Here is a 27,310-nt window from a genome sequence, read left to right as displayed (position 1 = left end):
CTGTTCTGACCTTACCCATCATTCTGTTTCCTAGGTGTTGAGTCCTCTGATCCAAGTGAAACACTAAATTATTTGGAAAGCGTCATCTTTAGTTAAAAACAAACCCAAACGCACAAAAACCTGAGCACAGCTTAATTAATTCAAAATTAAGGAGGAGAGCAACAATGCTGAGTCAGACCAAGGTCTTTATAGTTGCATCCTGTTTCTTAAAAGTAGCAGTGTTACTGCTGCAGTTGTATGCTTATGGCTTGGAAGAAACTGCTGCTGTTAGCAGGAATCTTTCTTTAATGAAGTCAGAAATATATTTTGGCAGATGCTTGGATAAGTTTAGAAGAACCTGGTAAGCTTGAGGATGCTCTTCTCACTTGTCTTTCCCCATATAATGATTTGCAGCTTAGCAAATTAGTTTGTTGACCCAGAGGTGGTCTCTTAATATCCCTTGATTTCTCTTTTAAGAACTTATCCGGTATTTTGTGGTACTTAGTGCTTGTTCACTGAGATCAAAGCTGACAAGTTATTCTTAGGCTGGCTTGGCTGAGCAGGGATCCTCTTCTGAAGCTAAGGCAAAAAAGGAAAGCATATGCCCAGTGGAAGCAAAGTCAGATTACATGTGAGAAATACAGAAATTCAGCTCTCCATGATAAACAAGAAATTTATATGGCCAGAGCTCAGTTAGACTTGAAGCTGGCCAGTACTGTAGGGGACATAAAAAGTAATTTTTAAAAATGTCAATAATAAAAGGCAGTCCAGAAATAACATGATCCTGTTACATGGTGAGGATGATCACCTCACAAATGGGGACATTGACAAGGCAGAGATGAGTTCTTTGCTTTGGTCTGCAACATTGATGCAGTCATAGATCACAGCCAGGGTGGGTTCATGAGAAGAAGATCCTAAGAAACTTAATTCCCTTTTATGACAAGATGACCCACCTACTTTATCAAGAGAAACCAGCTGATGTGATCTTTTTGGATTTCACTAAAGCTTTTGGTACTGTCTCTCACAGTATCCTTCTGGAGAAAATGTCTGGCACACAGCTGGATAACACATTACATAATGGGTGAGTAACTGGCTCATGAGGTGGGCACAAAGGCTTACAGTGAACAGGGTGACATCAGGCTGGGGACCTGCCTCTAGAGGGTTCCACAGGGCTCCATCTTAGCTGATGCTTTTCAACATCCTAATTGACTTGGATGCAGGCGTTGGGGTAAGTTTGTTGACAATACTAAATTAGGTAGGGCTGTTGATTTCTGCAAAGGCAGAAAATCCACCTGGGACAGGGCAACCCTGGATGTAAGAACAAACTGGAAAACAGCTCCACTGGAGTGGTCTGGTGAATCCTGGTCAATGGCAAGTTGGACATGGTCAGCAGTGCCCTGGCAGCCAGGAGGACCACCTGTGTCCTGGGGGCATCAGGGACAGCACAGCCAGCTGGGCAAGGGAGGGGATTGCACTGCTCTGCACTGCTCTGCTCTGCTCTGCTCTGCACTGGGGCAGCCTCACCTCGAGCGCTGGGGGCAGTTCTAGGTACCACAGTGTAAGAGAGACATTCTGCTATTTGAGAGCATCCAAAGGAGGAGAAGATAGTGAAGGACCTTGAGGGGAAGCTGTATGAGTGACTGAAGTCACTTTGCTTTGTCACTTGTGATGAAGGAACCTTTTGAGTTTTGGAAGACCAGAGAGTAGTTTCAGTGATAAGTAGAGAGCCAGATCCACTTGATTGCATGTAAGGGGCATGATCTTAGAAAACTGAAAACAGAACTCGGGACGGTGATCTTAAGTTACTGAACAAACTTTTCAGTAAAAACTTTTCTTTTTGACTTCCTTGGACTTACCTGTATTCACATTGAACTCCATTTGCCATCCTATTTCTCAGAAAAATCAATAGTTTAGTTCTTTTGAAGTGTTCTGAGAAGAGAAGGTGTGACAATATTTAGAACTTCTTAGCAAACACACATATAATTCCTATAAGTGCTAGATGGTTGGTTCTTTGTGGTCTTCACTAATGCATGCACGTCTTTGAATAGATCCAGCGTTTTTAGAGTAGTCAGGATCCACAATTTGAGAAACCATGTAGGAATGCATATGAAATTGAAGTTGACTTTTTAGGATTGCAGAAATATTTTTTGGTATTGAAAGACTTTATCAGCTAGAAGAAGGTAGAATGCTATTATAGAGCTATTTCCTTATGTAGAGAGGCTAAAACCAAGGATATATATGAGTAATATTTAATGTGAGACAGGAAAGGAGAAAATTATCAGACCAGGAGACAATGAAAAAAGTGGAGCTGATGAAGGTAGTATTTCTTCTGTTGTCTACTCCTAGATATACAGGAATAAAAAGTACAAAGTAAACCTTCATTAGACTCCATTTTTATACTTTAAAAATGTGTTTGGTATATGAGGGTTCAGAAGGAAGTAGGAAGATGGTGATCATGTCTTTTGAACGTTGAGCTACAGGAAATCTCAGCATTTGAAACTGTCTTTATATTGTTTTTTAAACATCCATCAGCAGCACAGAAATGAGCTTGTCATTCTGAAAGGTGTAAAAATATCCATGGCAGAGAGAGCTTTTGTGGTGCAGGAAGAATCTGTGTATAGAACAGCTCAAAGAGCAAGAGGATAATTAATTTCTATCTGTATTCTGATATAGAGAACTATGTGGGGGGTTTGATACTTTGAGAAACATTGATGGTGTTTAAGTAGGATATTCCTGCCAGTTTTATGACAGTACAACTAGCAATTTAAAGTTTACATTTCTGTCAGAAAATGCATCTATTTAAAAACAAGAATACTATAATTGACAGTTGTAAAGATCTCTCTAAAAATAAATTTTCCTTGCAAGTTGTTTGCTACACTGTACAATCAGTTCCTCTGGTTATTTACGGTGGTATGCCTTCTCTCCTGACAACTCCTTAGTCAATGTGTCTAATTGTCTTTTGTGTGCATCAGGCACCTATATCACTCTGCCATTCATTCATTAAAAAATTCACCTTGCTTTATACTCAGTTTCCCCTCATTTTGTAATTCCTTTCATCTTGCTGTCCTCTGCCATATTCTATAGAGTCCTTTTCCCTTTATTCTGTCAAATCTTATCACAAGAGCTTCAGTTCTTCACTGAAAGACCTATACAAGGCTGTATTTGATTAAAAGATATGTATATCTTTCACAAGGTCTTCAAGCTTATTATCAATTCTTCAACATTGCCTACTTCCCAAATATTCAAAGAATGCCTCACTGTCTTGCTAAGAAATTGCTGGAATGGTTGATATTTATTGAACCTAAGGTGTTACTTGTCCTTCCATAGCTGTTCATGTTCCTGGGCCTGAAACTCAAAATAGAGATGGGAGACTGATGTTGACCAGTAAGATCCAGGGTATTGAACAGGAGTGTTCAGGGCACTATCTGATCTTGGGCTGTGGCTGAGGTAACATAGTGGGTGGGCACAGTGTAGCCTATACATTCTTATGTTGCTCTGTAGGAATTTTGTACTGAAACAGCCTGATAAGCTAAAAGGCAATACAGTGTGAATAAAAATGACACAGGAGTATATCTGTAACTGCAACAACTGACATTGTTGCTTTGGGGTCTTTCCTTGTTTTCTTATAACTTAGTGAAAATATTTCCATTATTTTGAGTATGACAGTTTGCAACATTATATAATGAGACTATTCAATCAGTTTAGTGCACAGAATGGGCATTGATCCAGTTGTAACAGCAGAATCTGTTTCTGGGGAAAATATTGGTGAATATATGTTTATGTACTGAAACTGAAAAATGAAGTTCAGCTTGTACTGTTTTATAGAGTTACTTTGTGCAGAATGTCATCTGATGAGGAGAAAAGCACAAGTCCAATTTTCCCAAATGACTTTGTTCAGGACAGTTCTGTTTCTTCAGATCCTCAGGTAGGACAGAGGCAATATAATTTGATTTACTGTCATGGCATTTTATTTGGTAAAGAATAACTGTGAGCAAATCTAACTAAATGTTCATCTTTTTTATGTTTTACATACATAGGAAAATAATAAAAATATTAGGGAAAAGAAACAAGGTAGGCTGCAAAAAATACTGTTATGAAAATATGTTCAGTTAGATTCCATTTCTGTGCATTTCACAAGAAATTTATGTAAAAATTCTTACCTAAACTTTAGACTTTGGTCAGCAGCAAGTAAAATAGGTAGTTTTCTCAGCTTTTTTTCCTAGTGTTATTCTTTATTTGTGTTAAGTCTTATCAAGAAGCCAGAATTTGACACAGTGGGATAGAAACCCATGACTTTTGAGAGATGATGAGTAGTTATATTTTAGGCTTTCCCCATGAGTCAGTTTTGTAAAAACTGAATTTTATAAAATGGATTTATTTCCCTTGGAGTAGTATTATGGCCAAGTTAATCACAGAAAGGAAATGATTGCTTTTTGTTTTGTTTTTGTTGCTTTCTGCATCAAATACATTAGGACATTCTGTAACTATAATACTGGGGGTTGCCTTTTCTGTGCTCGTCATGCTTTCAAGAGGATGCAAGGATACTGGATAAAGTCTTTGTACCATTCTTTTGAAAGCAGCAGATTTTCATAATTTAATAATTTTTTATTCCTATTTGCATAGTAGATTGTGTGGTTTTTTTCCTTCGGTAGGATACAGTCCAAACCAGGACGGTTTTGGCAATAACATGTTTTGCTAGTTGCCCTTAGAAGTGCATCTCCACATTTGTCACATAGTGAAATGGGCATGTACAGTAGCAACACTGTTTAATTTGATTTGATTAATTAAACACTGTTTAATTAAGGGGTTTTCTTCTTTCTTTTTTTACTATTTGGATTGACTTGTACCTTTAAAACAACATTTTATGGGGCAATTAATTTCCACAGTTCATGTATGTCTCTATTTGTGCTTGTATCTCATGGATAAGTTTTCATAATCTTTTTTTAGGAATAGTAAATGCATGTGTGTTTCCAATGCTTCTTGTAGTCAGAGAACAAGATAAAAGCATCATGCTACAAATTTTGAAGGACCAGAATTTTCTGTTATGACCTGGTTGTGATTATCAAGGAGGCTCTAAGGCCACCTGATAATCACAGGTAATCGTATATTTTATATATATATATATATATATAAAATAGGTAAATATATATATATATATATAATTATATATATATAAATAGGTAATCATACATTATATATTATATATAATCATATCCATTCAATCTGTATCGTGTAGATAATGATAAACTTATACTAATGAGCGACTGTTTTGTGAATGAGAACATGTCTAGAGAAGAGTAGCTCAGCTGGAAGTGACCTACATCAATTGTTGGCCAAACTGCCTGACCATTTTGTGGCTGAGCAAAAGTTAAAGCATGTTATTACAGGGCATTGTGCAAATGCCCCCTTAAACAGTGCCCCTTAAACAGCAGGCTCCTGGCATCCAACACTCTCCTTCAGGAGGGAAGCCCATTCCAGTGTTTGATTGCCCTCTCAGTAAAGAAATGCTTCCTAATGTCTAATCTGATCCTCCCCAACACAATTTTGAACCATTCCCACTCATTCCATCACTGGGTCCCAGGGAGACGAGATGGACAGCTCTTCTCACTTCCCCTGCTCAGGAAGCTGTACAGAGCAACAAGGCCCCTTAGCCTCCTTTTCTCCAAACTAGACAAGCCTAAAGCTACCCCTGGTAGGAGTTGGTTACTGTTGGAAAAGAACAACACTGAGGTCACAGCTGATCAATAGGAATGTTGACAGGGAAGTACTCTACTCCATTTAGATAAATTTGGAAGGTCTGTTCTGTTTTGTTTGTTTGGGCCTTTTTGATAACATGTTGCTTTTAAATAGAGGCCAGCTTATTACTTTTTCCTGACAAAGAAATCCACTGGCTCTTAGAGAATGTCCATTATACTTATAATTGTTATGCAAGACTTTATCCATTCAATCTGTTCTTGTCATATTGTCTAGTAACCTTGACTGCAATCCTTTGCAGTATCTGTAGATTTTTATTTTAAAATAGAAAAAAAATTATCAAAAAACATCTGGGGTTTTTTTTTGTGCCATTTGTTCATTACATCACTACATTTTCTTCTACAAAATCAAGGCATTAAATAGTCAAAACTCCACAGACCTTCAGGTCATAGAATTACATTCCTCTAGTTTTATACATTAACAGAATTACTTGCAGTTGACAGAACAGCTTGAAAGTTCTGTTAAAAGCAGAACCACAATAATAAACCAAAGATATATTTTTAATTTTATTATGGTTTTATTTTAAATGTACTGGTCGATATTGCATTCCAGTTGCAGCATACTTGTTATGGAGTATTTAAGATGAGGAATATGCTTAATCACTCAGTGTTTCCATACATATTCTCACTGCTGTCTCCAGGATTCTTTTTTTTGTGTGTCTAAGTTTCTGATTACAACTGGGATACTGTGCTTTCTTTAATATTTGCCTTTCAACTTCATTTCAACAGTGTTGTAATATTGTAATTTATGAACATTTATTTCCAGATTTGTCACTGGATGCTGTTTATTGACACTTTCTGTTGGCGCGTAAGAGTGCGTATTTCTGTACAGATTGGATTCTTTGAGTTTTAATAAAAGAATTAGAACTTGAAAGAAATCTCCTGACATAACTTGATACCCGTATTTTGAATGTTAAGCATGTCTATAGTTGGACATATTGGGTGATAGTGACTAAATTAGGTGACTCAACATGAGACACCCACTTGCATCTGACATCTAACCTGCTAGGTCCTTTGAATTGATCGTGGAAGCAGCTGGATCAGCTCTGTCTGAGAACTAACTTATTTGTTGGGAAGAATTAGGTTTAAGTTGCTATTTGGTTGCATGATCTCTTAGAAGAAGACAGAGGTGTGATCTAACATCTGCAGAATCATTTAATTTTTATTAGTTAAGGCTAATATTGGCTTTTTTACTCAGCTGAGATTTTCCTGAGGGAGTTTTGTATGGTTCCATGCAATTCCTGATTGAGTAATAGATCTAAAGATATCTGTTTTCTTCTTTTGATATCTTTTAAAATTTAAACTGTATACATTTAGAAAGATATGTCTGTGGAAAAATTAATAAATTGTTGATTTGCAGCTAACTATACTTTTTACATGGATTGTGACACACTTGCGTGTCCAAAAGATATATCATGTATTTGTAATTCTATAGCTTCATACACATTTATTTAGGCTTTTACTTTGAATGTGATAGATTAGAAGATGGGAAATGGACATTTAAATGGAAACTAGAATGCAGAGTAAATGTACCAAACCTAGCTTCTTAAATTCTCTAATTAGTTGAAACACACAAAAATATACAAGTTACACTGAGAGTTTTGAAGTATTATCCTTTTCAGTTGTTAGATTCAAAAACATATTGCATGTAATTGGTACCTTTCATTGATTGTTTTCACTCTAACTTCCTCCAGGTTTAAGAGGAAATTTTTGAATTCACACTTGGTTTTTGAGGTTTGACCTCATTAGGATTCTAATGTGATATAACAGAACTAATGTCATAATACTAAGTGAAGTAAAAATAACTGCTAGTGACCTGGTATAGTGTTTTCCAATGGCCATTGTTTTCCAAATCTTTAGTAAATTTTATTTGTTGTAGTAAGTAACTGGTAGTGGTACTTGTTTAATTAATTACTAGATTGCATGTTTAAGCTATAATACAGATTGTTTACGGTTTTGCAATGAACACTTAAATACCTTCATCCTGAAAATCTGTTTCATTAGGAGGTTTCAAAAAAATATTAATTGGCTTACTTAGGTGTGTAGCATAATGCCACATACTAGTTAGAGAAGTTTATAGCTTCTTAATAGGAAAGCTTCTTTTTAAGTTATATATATACATTCCGTATACCTGTATAATTTTAAAAATAAATAATATAAGGTGAGAATAATTATATCCTTTCTAAAAAAACTTGAGTATAATCAAATCACTTTTGATGATTGGCTTTACAAGTTCCACCAGAGAAATTGCAATGTTACAGAGTGTGAAGTGTGACTGTGTTCAGTAGCATCTTTGTCATAGCTATAAAAATACATGTTTTTCCTTGAAGCACTACTAGTAGTCATTGGAAATAATAAGGGCCGATTAATAACTTAGATGATCTGGGACTGGAATTTTTTTCCAGTTCTTGTTTTAGGTGCCTATTCTAGTATCCGATGCTGGAATCTCATAGAGTCTTTCTGTGCAGCTATTGCAGTGCATATAGTTGTATTAAGAAGGAATGTGAACATTAAACAAGAGAAAGTTAAATTATTATAGTCACTGTAGGAAAACAGCTCACTTTTGCAGCTTTAGGGGAAATCCTCTCTGTTTACACCATAATAATAAAAAAGAAACCTCTCAAAATTATAGAAAATAATATGCACTTCTTTTTACATATGCCTAATTTTTAAAAATGTAATTATAGTTTTATAATTCTTTGTCACCACTTTGCAACAGGATGAATATGAAGAGCTGTTTCGTTATACTGTAGTGACTCCGAAGTTTGAGCAGTGTGTCTCAAAGTTTCCAGAACCTGCCTCAGAAAAGAGACCATCTGAAAGAATTTCCAGGTTAACAGATTATACCACTCACCATAATACTCCAGGTAGTATGCCCAAGGCTATGTGTTGAGCTTACAAGAACAATGATACAACTTTGATGACTTACATTTTTTAATAGCTTTAGTTTGAAAAATACATGTATGTCATTTGTAGTACATTTGCATTTTGCACAACAAGAAATGTAGGAAGGCATATTCCCTGAAGGGTTCTGTCCCCGGCATCGCTTTCAGATGACAGTGTTGATGTGCTGACAGTTCTTTGTGTTTTGTGGTGCTGATGTTTAAAGGTGGTTGGTGTAATAACAGAAAAAGGAATACCCCTTACTTACAGTATACTTCATTGACATTTGATGTGTCACAGCTGGTTTTGCTTAAGCTGGTAGGGCTGTGATAGAGAAATTTAGAAACATATAGAAACAATGATTCAATGGAAGGGAGGATTACCTTAAAAGGGCTTTGTGTAATGACTAATCATGTCACAGCATGAATGTCATTCTTACTTTTTTAATTCAATCCTGTTATTCTAATTTTAATTTATTTCTTGTTATTTTATTTATCCATGTTACTAATGCATCACAAGACACTAAACTTAGGGTCTTGTGATGCATTAGTAACATGGGTATTTTTAATTGTGTTGTTTGCTTCTGTCACTAGCAATTAGATTGAGAATTTTGCTTTGCTGTTAATTTTGCTTCAGAAGAAATCGTAAACAAATATACCTGCATTATTTCTTTTCTAGGAAGCTAAGCTTAATCAGGCAAGACTGACTTTAAACTAACTTCTATTCTTTATCATTCTATTTAATTTTAAAAATATTTACTATCTTTTTGTTTTCACTTTTATAACCCTTGTGGATGACTTTATGTCTGCTGTTTAGAGGAACAAGTGACATACTTGTACCTTCCAACTTGGAAGTTTGGTCAGTACTATTTCTTTAGGTTTTTAGATTCTAAAGCAGCTGCTAGACAATCTGTGTGGAAGGATTAAGGCTGCAGGAGATAGTGAGTGGTAGCTTATGACAGCTGCATAATGACCTTTAGCCCTTCTGTCCATCATATCTTGCCTATGTGCTGCTCTTGCCTTGACCTCATGGCACACTCCTAGCTGTGAGTTAGCCGAAGTCTGAGCAGGACTTAGGTGAACATTACAGCAAAATGTCATACCACAGAATGTCTGCAGCATGCAGATCACAGTGCAGCTGTGACTCCTGTTGCCAGTCTCTGTATATGAGCTATCATGACAAGCTGTACATGAACTATCATGACACAAGCTGTCCCCACTTGCTGCGACAGTGTGTGTGGGTTAAAGCCAGCTCAAGTCTATTGCTATGTTGAAAGTTCATTTTGCTGCTTGCTTTTTTTTATACTGTGGGCTGGCTCAAGCTGTGCTTCTCTGGGTAGCACATAAATGCGTTCAGCCTTCACACTTAGCTAAGGCCAGTTGATCCCCTCAAATGGTGCAGTCTTTTGTGAGAAACAAAGGCCCCCCAGAGCCCCTTCCTAAGCTGAGATTACTTCAGCTTCCTTTAAAGCAGCTGTGGTCACTCCCTGTATTCTTTCCAGAGCTCCATGAGCAGAGTACTTACCTCCTCTGTGTTCTTCCATTGTTGATCAGTCACATTATAAGTCACAGATTGTCAGGATTCGAGTACACTTGCAAAACTCTTGATTTGTAGAGCAGTTAATGTCAGCTGCTGGAACTATTTCTCAACCTGACTTGATGCTCTTAAAACAGTAGAAAATTTCAAACCCAGCTATGTGGAACTATATTATGGAGTAAATTTTAATTTGGGTATTGTCCTCTATGCTCTCTGCTTAGAGTTTTGTCTCCCAGTTTGAGTGGAATATTGTTTTGTAAGGGATTTTTTGTGATGTGTAATACTTCTGTTCATAAGAAAGAATATCAGAATCAGACTCTTACGCTTTCTTGGTACATGACTGTATACTCTATTTTCGATCATATTTGTCTGAAGAGAAAATTTTAGCCAGCAAACCAAAAGTCTCCTGTCTCCCTGTAACTCTGCTCTTACTTTTTAATTTTTTTTCTGGGCTGCATTGGGTTTGCATGGCCAAACTTTAGTAATGGAGGATGCTACAGGGGTGGCTTCTGTGAGAAGCTGCCAGAAGCTTCCTCCATGTCCACCAGAGCCAGTCCCTGGAAGCTCCAAAGGATGGGAGTGCAACTGGCCAAGGCTGAGGCAATTTGAAATGGTGGTAATGCCTCTGTGATAAGAGATTTGAGAAGAAAAAGAAGTTTTGCATCATTGTAATTGTGACCACAGAAGAACAGAGTGAGAATATGTGAGAGGAACAGCTCTGTACACACCAAGGTCACTGGAGAAGCAGGGACAGGGGATGCTCCAGGCCCTGGAGCTGGGATGCCCCTGCAGCCCATGGTGAGACAGCTGTGCCTCTGCAGCCCATGGAGGTCAGGGAGGTGCAGGGATTCACCTGCAGCCCATGGAGGAGACAGACCCACGCTGGAGCAGGTGGGTGTCTGGGAGGGGACTGTGACCTCATGGGAAGCCCACACTGGAGCAGGGACCTGCAGACCTGTGGAGAGAGGAGCCCATGCTGCAGCAGGTTTCCTGGTAGGACTTGTGACACCGTGGGAGGCCCACACTGGAGCAGCCTCTCCTTGCAGGACTGCACCCCATGCAGAGAAATAGGAGAAGCCAGAAAAACACAAGGCCTACATTACCCTAAAAATAAACACCCGAAAGGACCCGGAAGAGTTCCCATGGAAGAGTGACCCACACTGCAGCAGTTCACAGATCTGTTTCCATTCATAGAATGGAAAAAAAGTGATTAAAGACAGTAAAAAAGGTGCTTCTGAACTTCCCAGAGAACACAAGAGACAGGAACAATATTTACACAGATTCATCCTGCTTCTGTCAATTAAAATGCTATAAACAAGTTTCCTTTGCTTTGCTACTTTATCAAAATATGTGTTTGCTGTTCACTGTGTCTCCTCAGTCTGTGAGAGAGATGGGTCATACCTCCTAGAGAAGATGGAAACAATCTAGTTGTAAAAAGGTTATTTCAGCTTCTAGGAGAAGATCTGATCAAAATCTTGAACTCTTCTATATAATCACTACTATTGATTGATGGTGATTATGTATTGAAGTCGTGCTGGCCACAGTGTTAATGCCCTCAGAATATCTTCTTTTTTTCATGATGATAATAACATGACTTTGAATGAACAATGAGAAAACTGTAAGTTTAATACTATACCTCTAATGCTTAAATTCAAGCTTAATGCTCTACCTCTAATGCCGATCAGGTGGGATTGTTTACCAGGTTTTTTTCTGAAGGGCAGTTAATTTTTTTGTTAAACTCCATTCTTTTGGCACTGCTTGCTTGTTCATACTAAAAATCAGGCTTTTTGACATTTGGCTCTATTGCTGCTACTGTGTTAAAATAACAAAATCATAAATTAATAGGTTAGTGTTCTATAACTGTAAAACAAAATGACTGAATGTGCTGAGGTTGGAGTTAAAATCTGAAAGTTTGCTCTTGTGCAGAGCTTCTCAAGTTTACAATGTATTTTCCCCTTCTCCATGTGATGGTATTGGAACCGACTGAGTTTTCAATGCCATATGATGCCTTCTGAAATGAAGTTCTGGTTATGAAGTGTTCTTTGGTCTGGATGCTACCATTATGGTGGTAGAACTCTAATTACTTGTAATCTCTATTTGTTGCAGAAAATTTAAGTATACATGGTATCTTCCCTAAGAGCTTTCAGTCAAATAAGAGAAGTAATTGGAATAAACATGCTGTTTAATTCAGTTCAATGTCCAAATGCTTTTAAACTTTGAAACATAAAACTTCATTTGCTGTTCTTGTTATCAGTTTAGTTGATTAAATTTGAAAATTACTAAGACTGGAGCAGTAAATTATTTGTTGCAGAGATGTGCAATGATGACTCATGCCCAAAGAGTAGAAAAAATCCTTCTCTTCAAGCCTGCTAGTCCTCAGTATATATCCATTAAACTTCTTAGAACATTTTAGCAAATTGCTGTGCTCAGCTTGGGCCACTAATAGCATCTAATGTGTGAGAACAGTGTCAGAGCTTATTTACTTAATAAAAGCAGAAAAAGTCAGATACTAGAACAACACAAAAAAGCTCAACTGTAGTAACAGACATCTGGATAAACAGCTAATTTCATTACCTCTGTCTAGAGATTTGTTGCAGTAAATATGTGTGGAGATTATTTAATAAAGTGCATTTCTATACTTATCATATCCAAATGGTTCTAGTGTCCTTGGTACCTTAGTGCACTGTAACTGAGTGACATCATATAACTCTATGGAGGGAGTAGAGGTGACAGAAATAGAGCATTAGAAATAAGAATTAAGTTAATGTGTATACAACTGTAGAAAATTATAGCAATGCTGGAAGGCCAAGATGAATTTCATAAGATGATGTTATAAACATGTAACAGATACACTTGGTGGATTCAATGAAGATATTATACATCCTATGGTAAATGAGAGAAATGAAAGCTGTGTTAGGATAATCTGTTCATAGGGAGAATTAAGGGGAAGGTAGTGATGAACTAGTAATATTGTGATTCTCAGACTATGGCAGTTGTGAGCCTATTTTAATATCCTGTTTTGATTGGTAACATTTTGTTCTGTTGGGTTTCGGGGGTTTTTTTTGAAGGTATCTTACAAACTGTGCTGTGTAGGATATCTTTGTAATCTAACTAAGTAGTAGAAGTTTAAAAATAAAAACAAAGCTTCAGGCATTTCATGTTACAGCTTAAGGAAGGAGTGACATGCAGGAATGGGGAAAAGTGGTGAAGGACAAACTGTGAATATTTGACAGTGGTAACAGTGCCAGATAACTTTATTGTCATATGCCAGCCAGATTCTTCATCACAGAAATTAGATATATTTCAAGTAATCTGGATCATCTGTCTGGCATGTCATGTATTTTGGACATTTTTACAAGCAACAAATATTCAAATTCTGCCACTACTTTAGCAATACTTCTGTCATTTTCAGGAGAAACAATGACAAAAAGCTAAAGCCTGATTTTAATTTACTCTGTGATGGGGAATAATCTCTTTATGGTCTTTTGCTTTTGCTATAGGATAGGACATTTAGTCTATAGAAATGGTGTGTTAGATGGCACTCCTTTAGCTCAAGCTGGTGTTAATTTTATGATGTGTGGTTGTGTATTACCTTGAGAGAAATATCAAAAAGCAGTTGTAACTGCTTCTGCATCCCAGTTCTTCCTTATTTCCCTTTTGTTTTGGAGCATGAGTGTAGTGGTTTTGTGGCAGAGAGTATTAGCCAGACAGCTCTTCTCATTTCCTTAGGAAAGGAGACCTAACAGTAAAAATAACTGTAAAAGAATATCAACCATCAGGCTCTGCCTTAAATAAATTCGAAACACACTTTTCTAGTGTCCACTGAAGGTACTGCTTTGTGACAGATAAGCTTATCTCTTCTTGGTTGAATCAAAAAATAGTACCCATCAGACAATACTTGTTTTCAGAAGTGAAGACTAAAATGTTGGAGGTTTTCTCTGTTAATGAAAAAAGAGTATTTTTTTGAAGTTGTTGTGTTTGTTGCTATTAGCAGGAATCTGCTAATATCTCTTCTAATATTCTTTTATTCAGTTGTCAACTCTGTCAACAGAAAATAACAAATTTTCTGTAAGGAATAACTAAATATAAAACAATATTTTACTTCCCAAGTTTACTTAAATATTAACTTTATTATCAGCTCAAATACATGCAAACTAGCTTTAGTGGTACCACACCTCCTGAAAGTGAGGATTTGTTATATAAGGCATTATATAAATTAATGGTAGATATGTCCTTTCTCAAATTGCTTGAATACTAATTAGATTAACAAATTTAAGGCTTTAAGAAAAATGGATGCAGGAACGTATTAACATCAAAATATATCCACAGGCTACTTTGTGAATTTGTAAAGGAACAGCACAGACCTCAGGTGTTTACAGGCTCATTGAGAAAAAAGGCAGAAGTTAGTAGATTGTTTACCTGAGATGTTAATTGTCAAGAAGCCTTCACTTAGAGATGTTATTTCTGGCTGTATTTTTGGTGGTTGCTGTGATCATTCTCTTTCAAATAAACTTATATTAAGATACTGTATTTTAAGGGAGCATTACTTTTGAATTTACTTACGTTACAATTGGATTGTCAGCTTAAATATATGTGTCCAGAAAGCATGTATTAGAATTGGATTGGTTTTTCTTATGTGGGTAAAGGACATTTCTGGTGACATAAATATTTTATTTCCTTTTTACCATTGTCTACTTCTGACTTCCATCCAAAATGTGGACCAGTCAGCCTTTCCAGAGTGTCAGTTCTTATTCTCTTGTTTCATTTTCAGTCTCAACATCAGTGAAGCAAGCTGGTATGGAACAACCTGCTCTTCCAGAAGCAACTTCTTCCACACACGGTCCAGGAGAAGTCAGCAAAACCACAGTGACTGAATTAACTTCACTAGATGGAAAAGTCACTCAAATAGAAAATATAGTTGATCTCTGGAGTGGAAGTCTTAAGGTATTTATATTGTATGGAATCCTTAAAAATCATTCACAGATATCATTGTATTGTAGAGTTAGTGCTGGAGAAGTTTCAGTGTGGTTACTGGGAGAATGGTATTTTTTGTTGTTATTGCATATTGTACATAAGCATGTGTAGCACAGAATATCTTTTTTCAAAAAACTTTGGAATAACTGTCTCCATTAGGGATGTTCTGATATCATGATTCAATAGCTCATTTTTTCTGTTAATACAGCTGTATACAGCCTGTGTAATGAAGGTATCACTGCAAATATTTGTGTCTCCTTAATTGCTAAGTGTTTTAAGATTAAAATTATAGAGAGGAAATAAACTCATTGCATTACTGTCATCCTTTTAACTTTTCAGACAAATATTCTGACTGAACTGAAAAACTGGGAACTTAATTTGATTCAACAACACAAGCTTCAAATGAGACAAGAGAAAGAGAAACATGACACACAAGTGAAACAACTGCAGAATGAGATGGAAAACCTGAAAGAGTTACTTCATACTTATGAAATCTCTATTAGCAGGAAAGATGAGGTAGTAACTCGATTTCATATTTTAACATTTCCTCTCTGTTTAAAAATATCTACACTAAATTTTTTGGTCCATCTCTTTGAACAACATTTTTTTTAAGCAAGTAACATAGAGAAGTAAATAATACATTCAGACTGTATAGTAGAAAAATAATCATGGTTGCTAATAGAGTTGTCTATACTAACAATGAAAGCACATCATATGTGCTATATTTTGCATTGTTTGTTTCTTAAATCTAGAGTCTAGTCTTGTTTCTCATATATTTCATGAAGAACTCACACAGGCATAGGTGAGTTTATTAGCTCTTATATTTCAAAAGCCTCTAAATTTTCAATTATTAGATTGGTTTTCTTCAGTTTTAAATGTTGAGGACCCTCTATTTTAAGATTCTTAGGAATTCGACTTTTGTACATATTCTTAAGATTGGACATTTGGAGTCTCTGGTTTACACTTTCCTGCTGGCAACAGTGCAAACAACCTGAAAATTAAATAGAAGTGTGAAAGTGGATATAAAATCTTGGCAGTTTTGCAATCACAACATAAATGAGTTTTCTTTCTGCTACCCTGAACATATTTCCTAGTACTTGAGAACACTTAATGGAGTTTGGGTTTCTAATTCCTACTTACATTTTCAAAAAACATACATTACAGGAGTTAAAATGTGAATGAAGATAGTGTTCTGTGTTCGTTTAGAAAACAGACTAATCTTAAAGACCAAGCAAATATAAATGTTGTAACATTACAATAACTGGATTAGTCTTATACCATGTAACTTGTACCTTGAGCATGGCTATTTCAGCCTATACCTTTCAAACATCTAATTCTATTGGCTATGATTGTATGTCAGTCTTATTTAATGACTGACATACAATGATAGCCATAGCTCAATGACTGAGCAATAATTCTCAGTGATACTTTGAAAGCTCTATTTCATTTTTTGCTGCCAAAGAAATTGTTTCTTCAGCCAATTTTAAAGTTCTGATTCTAAGGAAAAAAACCCAAACATTTGAATAGAAAATTACTATTGCTACCTCCTGAATGGAAGGTGGCAGTGCTTCCATGCTTCTGCATATCATTCCATAATTATGAAATCTGCGGTATCCTCATATGGACATAAACCAAGGTCCATCAGCCCAACAAATATTACAAGTACTAGATTCTTATTACACATTGTAAAGCATTTAAGATTTACAATGTGTAATAAGAATCTAATTTATTTAATTAGCAAAAATATGCTAATTAACAAAAATAGACTTAGGCTAAGACTTCTAATGTGTAACAGTATATGTGCAGCATTGAAAATTGATTTTTATGATACTTTTTCAACAAAAGTAATTAACATATCAATTTAATTTGTTTTCTATTTTAATTTTAGTTATCATTCATTTAATTAGTGTATATTCAATAATTATTACTGTAACAAATGCAATATGTTAACATATGCTAGCATGTATTGTCATAAAATGTTGTTCTCAACAATGTTTATGCAGTAGTTAAAATAACTTTGCATTATTTCCCAAAGTCCCAAGATAACTTTGCATTATTCCCCAAAGTCCCACTGTTGACCATTGGAGTTGCTCATATATGGCTGATGGCAGAATCTAGCTTAAGAAGTTAGGCAGAAGTAGGGAGTAATATTCAGATTTGGTCTACCAAATTTGCATCGTACCTGGCTTAATTTTTAGTTGGGGAACCTCAGTTCTTCATGTGTACTCATTAAATTTAGAGATTGCTGGGTTGCAGTCTCTGTCCAGTATGACATCTTGCCTCTGAAATGTTTTAATTGCTTTAAGCTTATATACTATCTTTCATGAGAACTTCTAAAGAGAGTAACAATTTCTAATAAGGTTTTTCTGGTTTATAGCAACAACTTAGCTTGTTTATTCTGTTCAGACAAGTGAAACAAACTTCTAATATAAATGTTTCTGATTTATTAAAAGTCTCTTTGAAATAAGAAGTTCTTCTGATGTTATGCTGTGGTAACATTTAATTATGAGAAATGCAATATAATGTTCAGAAACCACCAAATGTAGGACGAAATAACAATTGAGTCGAACTTTTCCTAAAAACTACACAATGGAAGTGCCACAATCTGAGTGTCAAAGCCACGGGAATTTTACTTCTCATTTGAACTTTGATCGTTGTTTCTTACTTGATTAGAGTAAGGGGAAGTTTCAGTAGAAAGCATCTGTTAAAAGCAAGTGCTTTAAGTGAAAAATAAGTGAGACATAAAGTACATTATATTTGATCTTACAGTGATCGTAGATAATGAAATAGTGTTAACGAATATTTTTGCAGGTAATTACTAACTTGACCCAAGCATTAGAAAAACAAAAGGAGAGAGTAGCGTTGATGAGAAAGTTTACACTGTGGCGGATTCAGCATGTTAAAGCCAAACAAGAGGTATGTGCACAAAATCAAAATGCAGTGAAAATTAAACCTCTGAACTCAAAAGAGTCAGAGCTGCTGCAGTTCTTTTTACAGTTTGAAGAAATCATGGTATTTCTATTTTGATGTGCTTGACAATGTCAAATAACAGTTTGAAAAGATCAGTTCTAAAAGGAGTGTTGCTGTCAAAATACTCTCTGGAATGGAAAAAAATCTGTTGTCTGCTGACTATTTTGAAATAGAGTAGAATAGTAGAGTTGTTTTAAAGTAGTTTTTAAACAATCCTGAAGTCTAAATTTATTCAAAATGTAAGTTTTATGATAACTACCTGCAATCTTTTTGGCTGCAGGTTTTATATGATTCCTGTAGTGAATCCAAATGTGCCACATACCCAACAAATGGCTTCATATGTCTGTTTACACTGGGTATGTGAGGTTGTTGTTTGGGTGTCATTAAACTAAGAGTAAGACCACTGTTGTGTGTAGCCTAGGAGCTCACAAACACAGCTTCTCATGGTGAGGACAGTAATGTGCATTGGCACATGTGCACTGAACAGCTGATGCTCCTTGTGTAACACTTCACTGCAGGACCTGTAACTCAGTTAAGGGCTTCCTCCTGTGGTCTGTGTAATAAGCTGTAAAACAAGCATCCACAGTAAAGTACTGAGCTTTTTATCAACCCAGAACTTTTTTATGATGTGTTTGTATTTACTTCCTAAGGAATATGCAATTCGAATGGCAGATAAACATTTCCAGACAGCTTTGATGAAGAAAGTGTGGGCTGCCTGGCGCTCTGTTAGTGAAGAAAAATGGAAAGACAAAGTAGCAAGAGCCTGTCAGTTAAAGGCAGAAGATGTCTGCGTTCAGCTCACCAATGATTTTGAAGCAAAAATTGCAGAGGTAAAATCAATTTTTTTTTCTTCTTTTGCTCCTTGACTCCCAACCCCTGTTCCTCCAAAGTGTGTCTTTCTCAGCAAACCTATCAAACATAAGTATTTTCCAGTAGAACAGAACTCCCAAGTATGCAAGAAGATCTGAATGGATCTAAGATCTTTGTAATGTTTTTAGACATGCCTTTTTTCCCTGCATCCGATATAAAATGTTGCCAGTGTGCATGCACAGATGAAATAAGTTGTACCTTCCTGAAATAAGGCAAATCTCTGTTTGCCTACTAATGGGAATGCCATTTGTTTTCTAACAGCATTCTGTTAGTATGGGCTATGCATTTTGAGGTCTTAATGAAGGAGACAATGCAAATAGAAGACCATTATTACTTTGAATGATCATGATGAGTACAATATTTTTTTTCTGTAACAGCTATTCTGTTAAAGGCTGAAATTACGTTTGATTTTTCTTTAGCTTGCTGATTAAGCCTGTTAAAGAATTTTCAGAGCTTGAGGTGAAATTGTCCACCTGTGCATTGGTGCACGCTAAGTAATCAGTTTTAAAATATCATTTTTAAGAGGTTTGTATTTCAGCAAGAAATTAAACCTAGAATTTTAAGAACAGGCTTACCAAATATGTCTTAACAGCACAAAAACCATAAGTAGCAACTTGATCTGATCTTTTCTCAGCCTTTTTAGTTTTTTACAGTATCTAGAGAAGAGACACTGGTGATGAAAATGTACCCTTATACTTAAATCATCATCAGAGAAGACTTGCTCTTCTGTTGAATGAACCCATATTTCTGCAGAGATCTGGCTTGTGCCAGATGCCAATTTCTAAAAGACAAAAGCTTGCAAAGATGTAGTTCTGCTTAGGTAGAGTCTGACAGTCCTATATCTTTTGAATAGTCTTCTCCTTGATATGCTATATTATTAATATTGTGCTGTACTACAAAGGAACTACATCATCAACTTCATCTCTGGTGAAGCAGAGGTTTTCAAGTGAGAACCTCTGTCTTTGTAAATATAGTATATTATTTTTAAAATTATTGATGAATATGTTTGTAGTTTGCATTGAGAAGTAAGAGAGACTTGTTTCCTTAATCTTTTTTGTAGTTAACTGCTGCTTTGGAACTGACAAGATCTGAGCTTCTGCGACTGCATACTGAAAGAGATCAGTATGAAGACACCATGAAGAAAGCCTTTATGCGTGGTGTATGTGCTTTGAATCTGGAAGCAATGACCATGTTTCAAAGCAAGGACAGTAGGCCAGATCCTGGTTAGTATGACTAGCAGGTTTAATCTGGTAGTGTGTGTGCGTTTTTGTTGGATTTGTTTGGGATTTTTTGTTTGTTTTAATGCAGTTCCTTTTCTCTTTTTTTTTTTTTTATTTGAGAATTTTTGGCAATACAGAGTTTATTAAACTTTTATTGCTTTAAAACGTCCTGTTGAATATGTTGAGAAGTACTTTGAGGCTGGACTTCATACAGCTGTAGCTGAAAGGAGGAACATGTTCTCTTCATCCCACATTGCTGGGAAAGTGGGAAATTGCAGCTGAAGGCAGGAAAGGAAGTCAAAGGTGGCAAACTTCTTAAAACACCAGGTTATAGAGCATTTAGACAAAATCCTGAAAATTCCTTTTTACTCTGGCATCTCAGTGTGCCATGAATCAGCTTTTCCCAGACAGCTCTCCCTTCTTTCTTAATCCTGCTTTTGAATGTAAAAAGGGCAAGCAAATCTCTCAGGTTCTGTATTTAGATGTAACTCCATGCCAGAACAGGAAACACCAGTCTATTTTTATCAGCAGCATACCTGTAGAACCTGTGCAGCTACACAGGGAAGTGCTACACATGCTTACAGATACAGTGAAATCACTCTCTCAGACTGAGACAATCCGTAGCAGTGGGAACATAATTGTGCTGGTGGAGCAACCTAGGTTAAAGAGAAAATAGCTGTGCCAGCAGGAGTGCCACAGTTATGTGTGGCTCAACAGCTATCTGTATTGGCAGTGATTAATAGCCTTAGACAAGTAACTTCAGTTGCTAAATTTAGCAATCTTATACAGAAGTTTCTGAACTACTTTAGAGAAATTCTTCACCAAAAAAGGTAGATAGAGAAAATAAAAACCTGAAGAAGATGTAAGCAGATACTTACCTGAGCAGCTGTCTAAGCCTGTTAAACATAAGCGGTATTTGTGCAGTTGCTTAGGAAATTAATATGACATTAGCAAAGTGTAGCTGTGTGCTAGTAAAAATTTAGGATCAGTATTGGTAGAAGGTTAAGAATGAATGATTTTTTGAAGGTACTGGGTTTGGGAATATAATTACAGGGCATTTCCCAAGTACTTTATTTTTCACTGTGTTATTAGTTAAGAATTATTCTATCTTGAAGCATTATCTTTTATTTGTTTGTCTGTTGTTTTAAAAAAACATGCAACAGACACCAGGTCTCCCTAATAATAAAGGTTTATTGACTGGTGTGAAAGCATTGTTTCTGTAGACCTATAAAAATGAGAGTAAGTAGTAAGGAAATAAAGAAAACTGAGCTCTATAATAGTTGTGACCAACCCTTTATTTTCATGGACCCAAAATTTTGCTTGATTTTTACTAAGAAGCTGGAACTGATACTCTACACCAGCACAACACCTAAAGATTTTGTTGTGCTGCATGTTAGGGTACCCATAACTCATTTATTTGTGTGTCCACTATTATGCTTTTTAATCAGGCTTCATAACATTTCACAGACTCTTTTGTCCTCAGTCCTGAGCAGGTCATCAGCTTCCACCACCTCTGGTACTACCTTCTTCCCTGCCCCAGGCATCATATTATGTTTTCCTTACAGCCAGATGGTGGTTTTAATGAAGTTAGTTACATAATTGTTTAATATGGTTGAACAACTGTTGATCCACATTCTTAATCAGGTGGAACAGTGATCAGGACACTGGAGGACTGCAAACATCAGAGGAGATTATTATGATTTGTTTCTAGTCTTTTGATCTGTGGACATCAAAACTTCAATGTGCCAGTCAGCAATATAAATTTATATGAACACTGCAGTGCCACCTACTGTCACTGGACATAAAATGCAGAATTTCACCCCTTTACAAATTTATTATTTGGTTATTTTAATATACATTTAATATACACAAAATCTACAGGTAAAATACATATCATATATCATTACAGTGTATTTATTAATAGTGTGCATGTGTCTCAAACTTGATGGCTTCATAATATTTAGTGTCAGTGTTGATGGTGTTAAAGTTACCTGCCTAATTTGATGACTTTTTTTTTACTTAGTAGTATATTAAGATTATTTTAACCTCTTCATGTTAAGAACACTGACGCCACAGGAATTCATAAGTTTTTGCTTATAAAAGTCCTAATACTGTTTTCCTCCAGTAAAATAGATCAGATCTTACTGATCTATAACTGTGCATTAGTCCTGCCTTTGCTTAAGCTTAATGTGTGTGTACACACATAGATATGTAGAAAATGCACATTCTAGTACCCTTTGACTCTTGACATCTATAAGTATTGCACAGATTTGAAGCACTTTCCTTTTATTTTTCCTTCTTATTTCAGCTAATTTAAAAAACCAAACACAACTACCACATGGTGTCACTCTAGTTCCTGGAATGAGCAAATGACCTTTGTGTTTTACTACCTGAACTGGATTTTCTCTCTTAGGATAAGAGCACCACTTGCACACTGATTTTAGTTTTGGCAAGCAGTAGGAAGAACCTCAGTTCTTTGCACTACAAGTAGGTGAGATGTGCCACAGAAATGTTGAGACATAGAGAAACAAGCCCCTTTCAAAACATAAGCATCTCAAAAGAGGGTAAAATATAGGAATGTTTGTTTATATCTGTCTACCTACCTCTATAAAGAACAGCCTGCTCTTTTTTATTAGATTATACAGAAATCCCAAAGAAATATTAAAATTTTCGTTGTAACTTATCTTCCCCCATATCCCCACCCCTTAGGGTTAGCTAGATTATGTGCTTATCCCTTTACTTTTTGTTTCTAATAATAGATATAGGAAGCAGAAGAAATGATCATGCGACCACTGGTGCAGGAAGGCCACCTCCTTCACAATATAATCAACCCTCACCACCACCTCCACCAGCAGCTGCTGTTCAGGTGGAAAACATGGTAAGCATGTAGCTGGAACAGAACTGTATTTCTAGTGACAAAAGAGAAATACCTTGATTGGTGCTTTTTTGAAGAGAGTTCAGATGTGTTCAGACTGCACTGTGAATGAGGCACAGCTGCTGTGGCTTGCTGTACTTTCATTAAGCTCTTTTTTTTTTAGTGAAAATGCATTAAACTAACAAAGACAAGGTCACTACAATAAGTATAATTTGCTCTCTTAAGGTTCTTTCTGGAAAAAAGGCTGTTAAGAGGGGTTTTTTTAATAAACCTGAATTTAGTATATTCTCAAAAGATGAAAGGCTTGACTTCAGACTCCTTTTTTAGGAGGGTGACACATACAGACATTGAGGGAACTCAGCTTATTGTCCTGTCATACCAACTTAGCCAGATCGTCATCTAGTAGCATGGTTGTTTTGGACCTGCCCTGGAGTCATTCTCAAAACTTTGCCACTGTAAAACAGTATCTTGCTAGAGAGTAGGTTAGAACAGAGATGATGTGCATGCCTGTCTCTTGACTTTTCATTCTAATAGTAACAAATGTTATTCACACCATTTCTACAATTTTTAGACAAGTAATTTTATATTAGACAATAAACAGTAACACTAGAGGTAAAATATATGCAAAGACATTGCAATTAAAAAGGTAATTGGAATAGTGAAAAAACTGGCTATCTAAGGAGCAAAACTGTATTTTCTAGAAAGTAGTACTCATTCTGTATAAACTCTGGTTTCATTTCAGTTTTGTTGCCACCTGGCTCATGCAAGCACTCCTGAGACCAGGCTAGATTCTGATTCTCCAGTTATCATCACTAGCACGACATCAGGATCTGGTGTGACATCAACGCAAAAACTGGTAACATGCTAAAGTTAACTTTTTTTCTTCTTTTAGGACAAAATCATAACAAATATTAGTTTGGGTATTGTTATTTGTGCATTTCTCAGAGCAACACAGGTATGTAGTTGAGGACACTGCCATAGAGTTTACCTAGCAGTGTGAAGACAGTAGGTTGAAAATGCTCATTTATGTTACATAAACTCATTTATGCTAGGAGCAGTTTTAAATTGTAGGTAGGGCAGTGTGGCAAAGTGAAGAATAGAAGAGTGCACTCAGGTATAGTGCAACAGGAACAATTGGTGTTTGACTTTTGTTATGGAAAGTGCTCATATCCTTGTCTCATTATCCTGCTCTTGGAAATTTTTCCCTCATTCTCTCTTCTGTGCTTCGTGCTAAACTGCCCTCCTTTCTTTTCCATATTTGACACAGTTTGCTATCAGCTGTCAGAGAAAGATGCATTTTTGTATGCATGGGAGCTTTTTATTTGCTCTATCATTGCTAGAAAGGTTTTCCACAATGATGGAAGTACCTTCAGCTGTCACTCAAGCATGCAGTCAGCAAGCAAAGCTAAACTATCCATGCCTCTTGATTTCTGTCAAATTAGTCTTATTTCACTCAGAACAGAAGTAATTTACTTGAAATGCTATCGCACAAGTAGAAAAAATAGAGTAATCCTGGTTGCAGCCAGGTGGAGCAAATTCAGTCCTGTGTAATGTAATTGGACTACCTGCAACATCACATGTTCCATTTAGGCATATGGTAGATAAAACTGAGCAGAAACACCTAGCATTGTAAATATTATGTTTAGAATTTTTTACTAATTAATATTTAATTTTTTTATAGTCCATGCCAAAAGTAATAACATCTGCACAACAGAAAGCAGGAAGAACAATCACTGCTCGAATCACAGGCCGAGCTGATATGGGACAAAAATCCAGAGCTTCTGGGAGTTTAGCAGTGATGGGAGTTGCTCCACCCATGAGTTCAGTTATTGTTGAGAAGCACCATCCAGTCACTCAGGTAAATCAGATTGTGTATTTATGTTCTTAAAGTATTTTTATTACAACACATCTCAAAATAGTTTGAAGAAAATTACCTTGTGAAGAGGTATTAGACAAAGCTCAGACTTTAGGCCTGTTGAAAACAGCAAACAGTACCTTGTGTCTTTGTGTAGAAGGCACTGGTGAGGAGATGTCATGGTTTAACCCCAGGCAGCAGCCAAGCCCCACACAGCCACCCACTCACTCCCCCACCAGAGAGTTTGGGAAGAGAATCAGAAGGGTGAAAGCAGGACAACTTATGGGTTGAGAAAAAGACAGTGTAATAGGGAAAGCAAAGGCTTTGCACACAAGCAAAGCAAACCAAGGAGTTAATTCAGTGCTTCCCATGCACTGGCAGGTGTTCAGCCATCTACAGGAGAGCCAGGCCCCATCATGCAAAATGGTTACTTGGGAAGACAAATGACATCACCACAAATGTCCCTCCCTTTTCTGCTTCTTTCCCCCCCTTTATACACGGAGCTTGGTGCCACATGGTCTGGAATATCCCTTTGGTCAGTTTGGGCCACCTGTCCTGGCTCTGTCTCTTCCCAGCTCCCCAAATACCCTCAATCTCCTCACCATCATGGTAGTAGCAGAAGCAGAAAAGGCCCCCATCTCCTCCTGTGACTCACAGCCATGTGGCTTCCTGCACATAGAAGAATTCAAGAATTTGGGTTCCTAAGCAGAAATTAATGTTTAAATTTTATGTTCTTAGGAGTTTAGAGATTCAGTGTGGTAATTATTTCATTAACAACAATTTCTGGATTCAGATTTTGTGACTAGTGTGACAAGGAAAGCACCTGAACTACTGTTTACAAAAGCTGACTTCCAAAAATGTAATAACTGTGACAGCCCTGGAGATACATTCTGTATACCAGTTCTGCAAATAAAAATCTTAAGTGTTTGTCTTGAGTTAATTTGAGAGGGAAAAGAATTTACCTTGATAAAAAGCAGAATGAATATGGTTTATTACACTAAGGTGGCTAGTTTTATGGGCAGAAAATTACTTCTTAATAAAATTGCAAACCTTTTATTTTCAATGATCTTTCAGGGACTGCCTTATAGCAAATACTTCAAAAGGAAAATTGGCACTACAGGGGAAAATTGTGAACAGTATGGTAAAATACTAAAACAAACCAACCTTGAAATAAGACTGAGATGATAAAAGCTCAAAATACTTAGTTAACTGGAAGTTTAGCACTTCGTATTCCAAAAAGTGTATTACAGATAAGAAAGGAAAAAATCTTCCTCTTTCTGTTAAATGACCATTTATTTTTTTCTTTCTTGAAAAGTGTATTTCAGTTTGTTAGGTTGCAGGTCTTTCTTTTTAAACTACAGCTCACCTAGAGCTATTTTAATGTGAATGTTTTGTGTCATTAAGTGTTTTGATGTATCTGATTACTTTTCAGCAAACCATATCACAAGCCACTGCTGCTAAGTATCCTCGAACTGTGCTTCACTCTTCTGGCTCTACCTCTGCGAGACCTGCAGGACAAGCCGGGCGAGTGCTTCAGAGCCAAACTCACACCAGTGTACAGTCAATAAAAGTTGTTGACTGACTGACTATCTTTCTCACCAGTAGGGGTTTTTAATCAAGGTACCACTTCCCCGTCCTTTCAGATTTGATGCAGTAAGGCCTAAAGTACATATCATGTTTTTACCCTTTTCTAAAAAAGGAAGGTTTTTTAAGTGAAAGTGCTTTTATAATAAAACCTGGAGGGGAAAAAAGAGCTTGAGCTTGTTGTTCTACCTCCAAACTTTTTATTATTAAGAAAAACGCTTTTTATTTAAGAAATCTTTAGCACACTTTTTAAATAAAGGATACAATGTGATTTTTGTCTGAATCTCTTGTTTAATCCCAATGATAGTAACATCTATATTCAAGAGAAAATGAATTTTTTTTCTTACAAACACTTTTACTTGCTTATGCATGTAAGTATAGTTGACATGCACTTTAATTATATCCTGCAACAGTGTATGTAAATGAAGAACAGCAGGGTAGCATCCTCCACACCCAGGGTCCAATTTAGGCAAGGTGAGGTACCCAGTCCATCAAATTCTTAAACATTTTAATTTTGCAAGCTAATGTTGCAGAACTTGATGAATCCAAGCATCTGTACTTTAGGTCCCTATTTCCAAAACTTTATGATTTACTGGTCTGTTCTTCATATTCCTGCAGCAGAGTCAAGGAAGATTGCAAACAGGAGGACAGTTTGGAGTAAGACTTCAGTCTAAGATCTGATCACTTTTTTAGTACAAACAGTAGGATTCAGCACAAAATAATGCTAGCTATATGCAAACAGAAAAGGCAATTCAATTGCTCCATTACCTGATAAAACTATTGCTATGTTATAAAAAAGATCACTAAAATA

At 36.3% G+C, this 27,310-nt stretch overlaps 1 protein-coding gene across 1 annotated transcript; it reads left to right on the top strand.

Moving 5' to 3' along the window:
- Window positions 1-3,820: 3,820 nt before the first annotated feature.
- Window positions 3,821-27,106, top strand: POC5 (POC5 centriolar protein). Its single transcript, XM_066569691.1, has 11 exons — window positions 3,821-3,904; window positions 8,452-8,599; window positions 14,923-15,095; window positions 15,465-15,641; window positions 17,937-18,041; window positions 18,746-18,925; window positions 20,026-20,188; window positions 22,945-23,063; window positions 23,803-23,916; window positions 24,742-24,918; window positions 26,348-27,106. Exons 1-11 carry the CDS (start codon window positions 3,821-3,823, stop codon window positions 26,495-26,497), a joined length of 1,590 nt encoding a protein of 529 aa, XP_066425788.1. The 3' UTR covers window positions 26,498-27,106.
- The last annotated feature ends 204 nt before the right edge of the window (window positions 27,107-27,310 follow it).

The sequence above is a fragment of the Molothrus aeneus genome, chromosome Z (assembly GCF_037042795.1).
Source record: "Molothrus aeneus isolate 106 chromosome Z, BPBGC_Maene_1.0, whole genome shotgun sequence".
Lineage (NCBI taxonomy): Eukaryota > Metazoa > Chordata > Aves > Passeriformes > Icteridae > Molothrus > Molothrus aeneus.
Note: the sequence above shows the minus strand (reverse complement) of the source record. Positions and strands in the feature narration are given on the sequence as shown.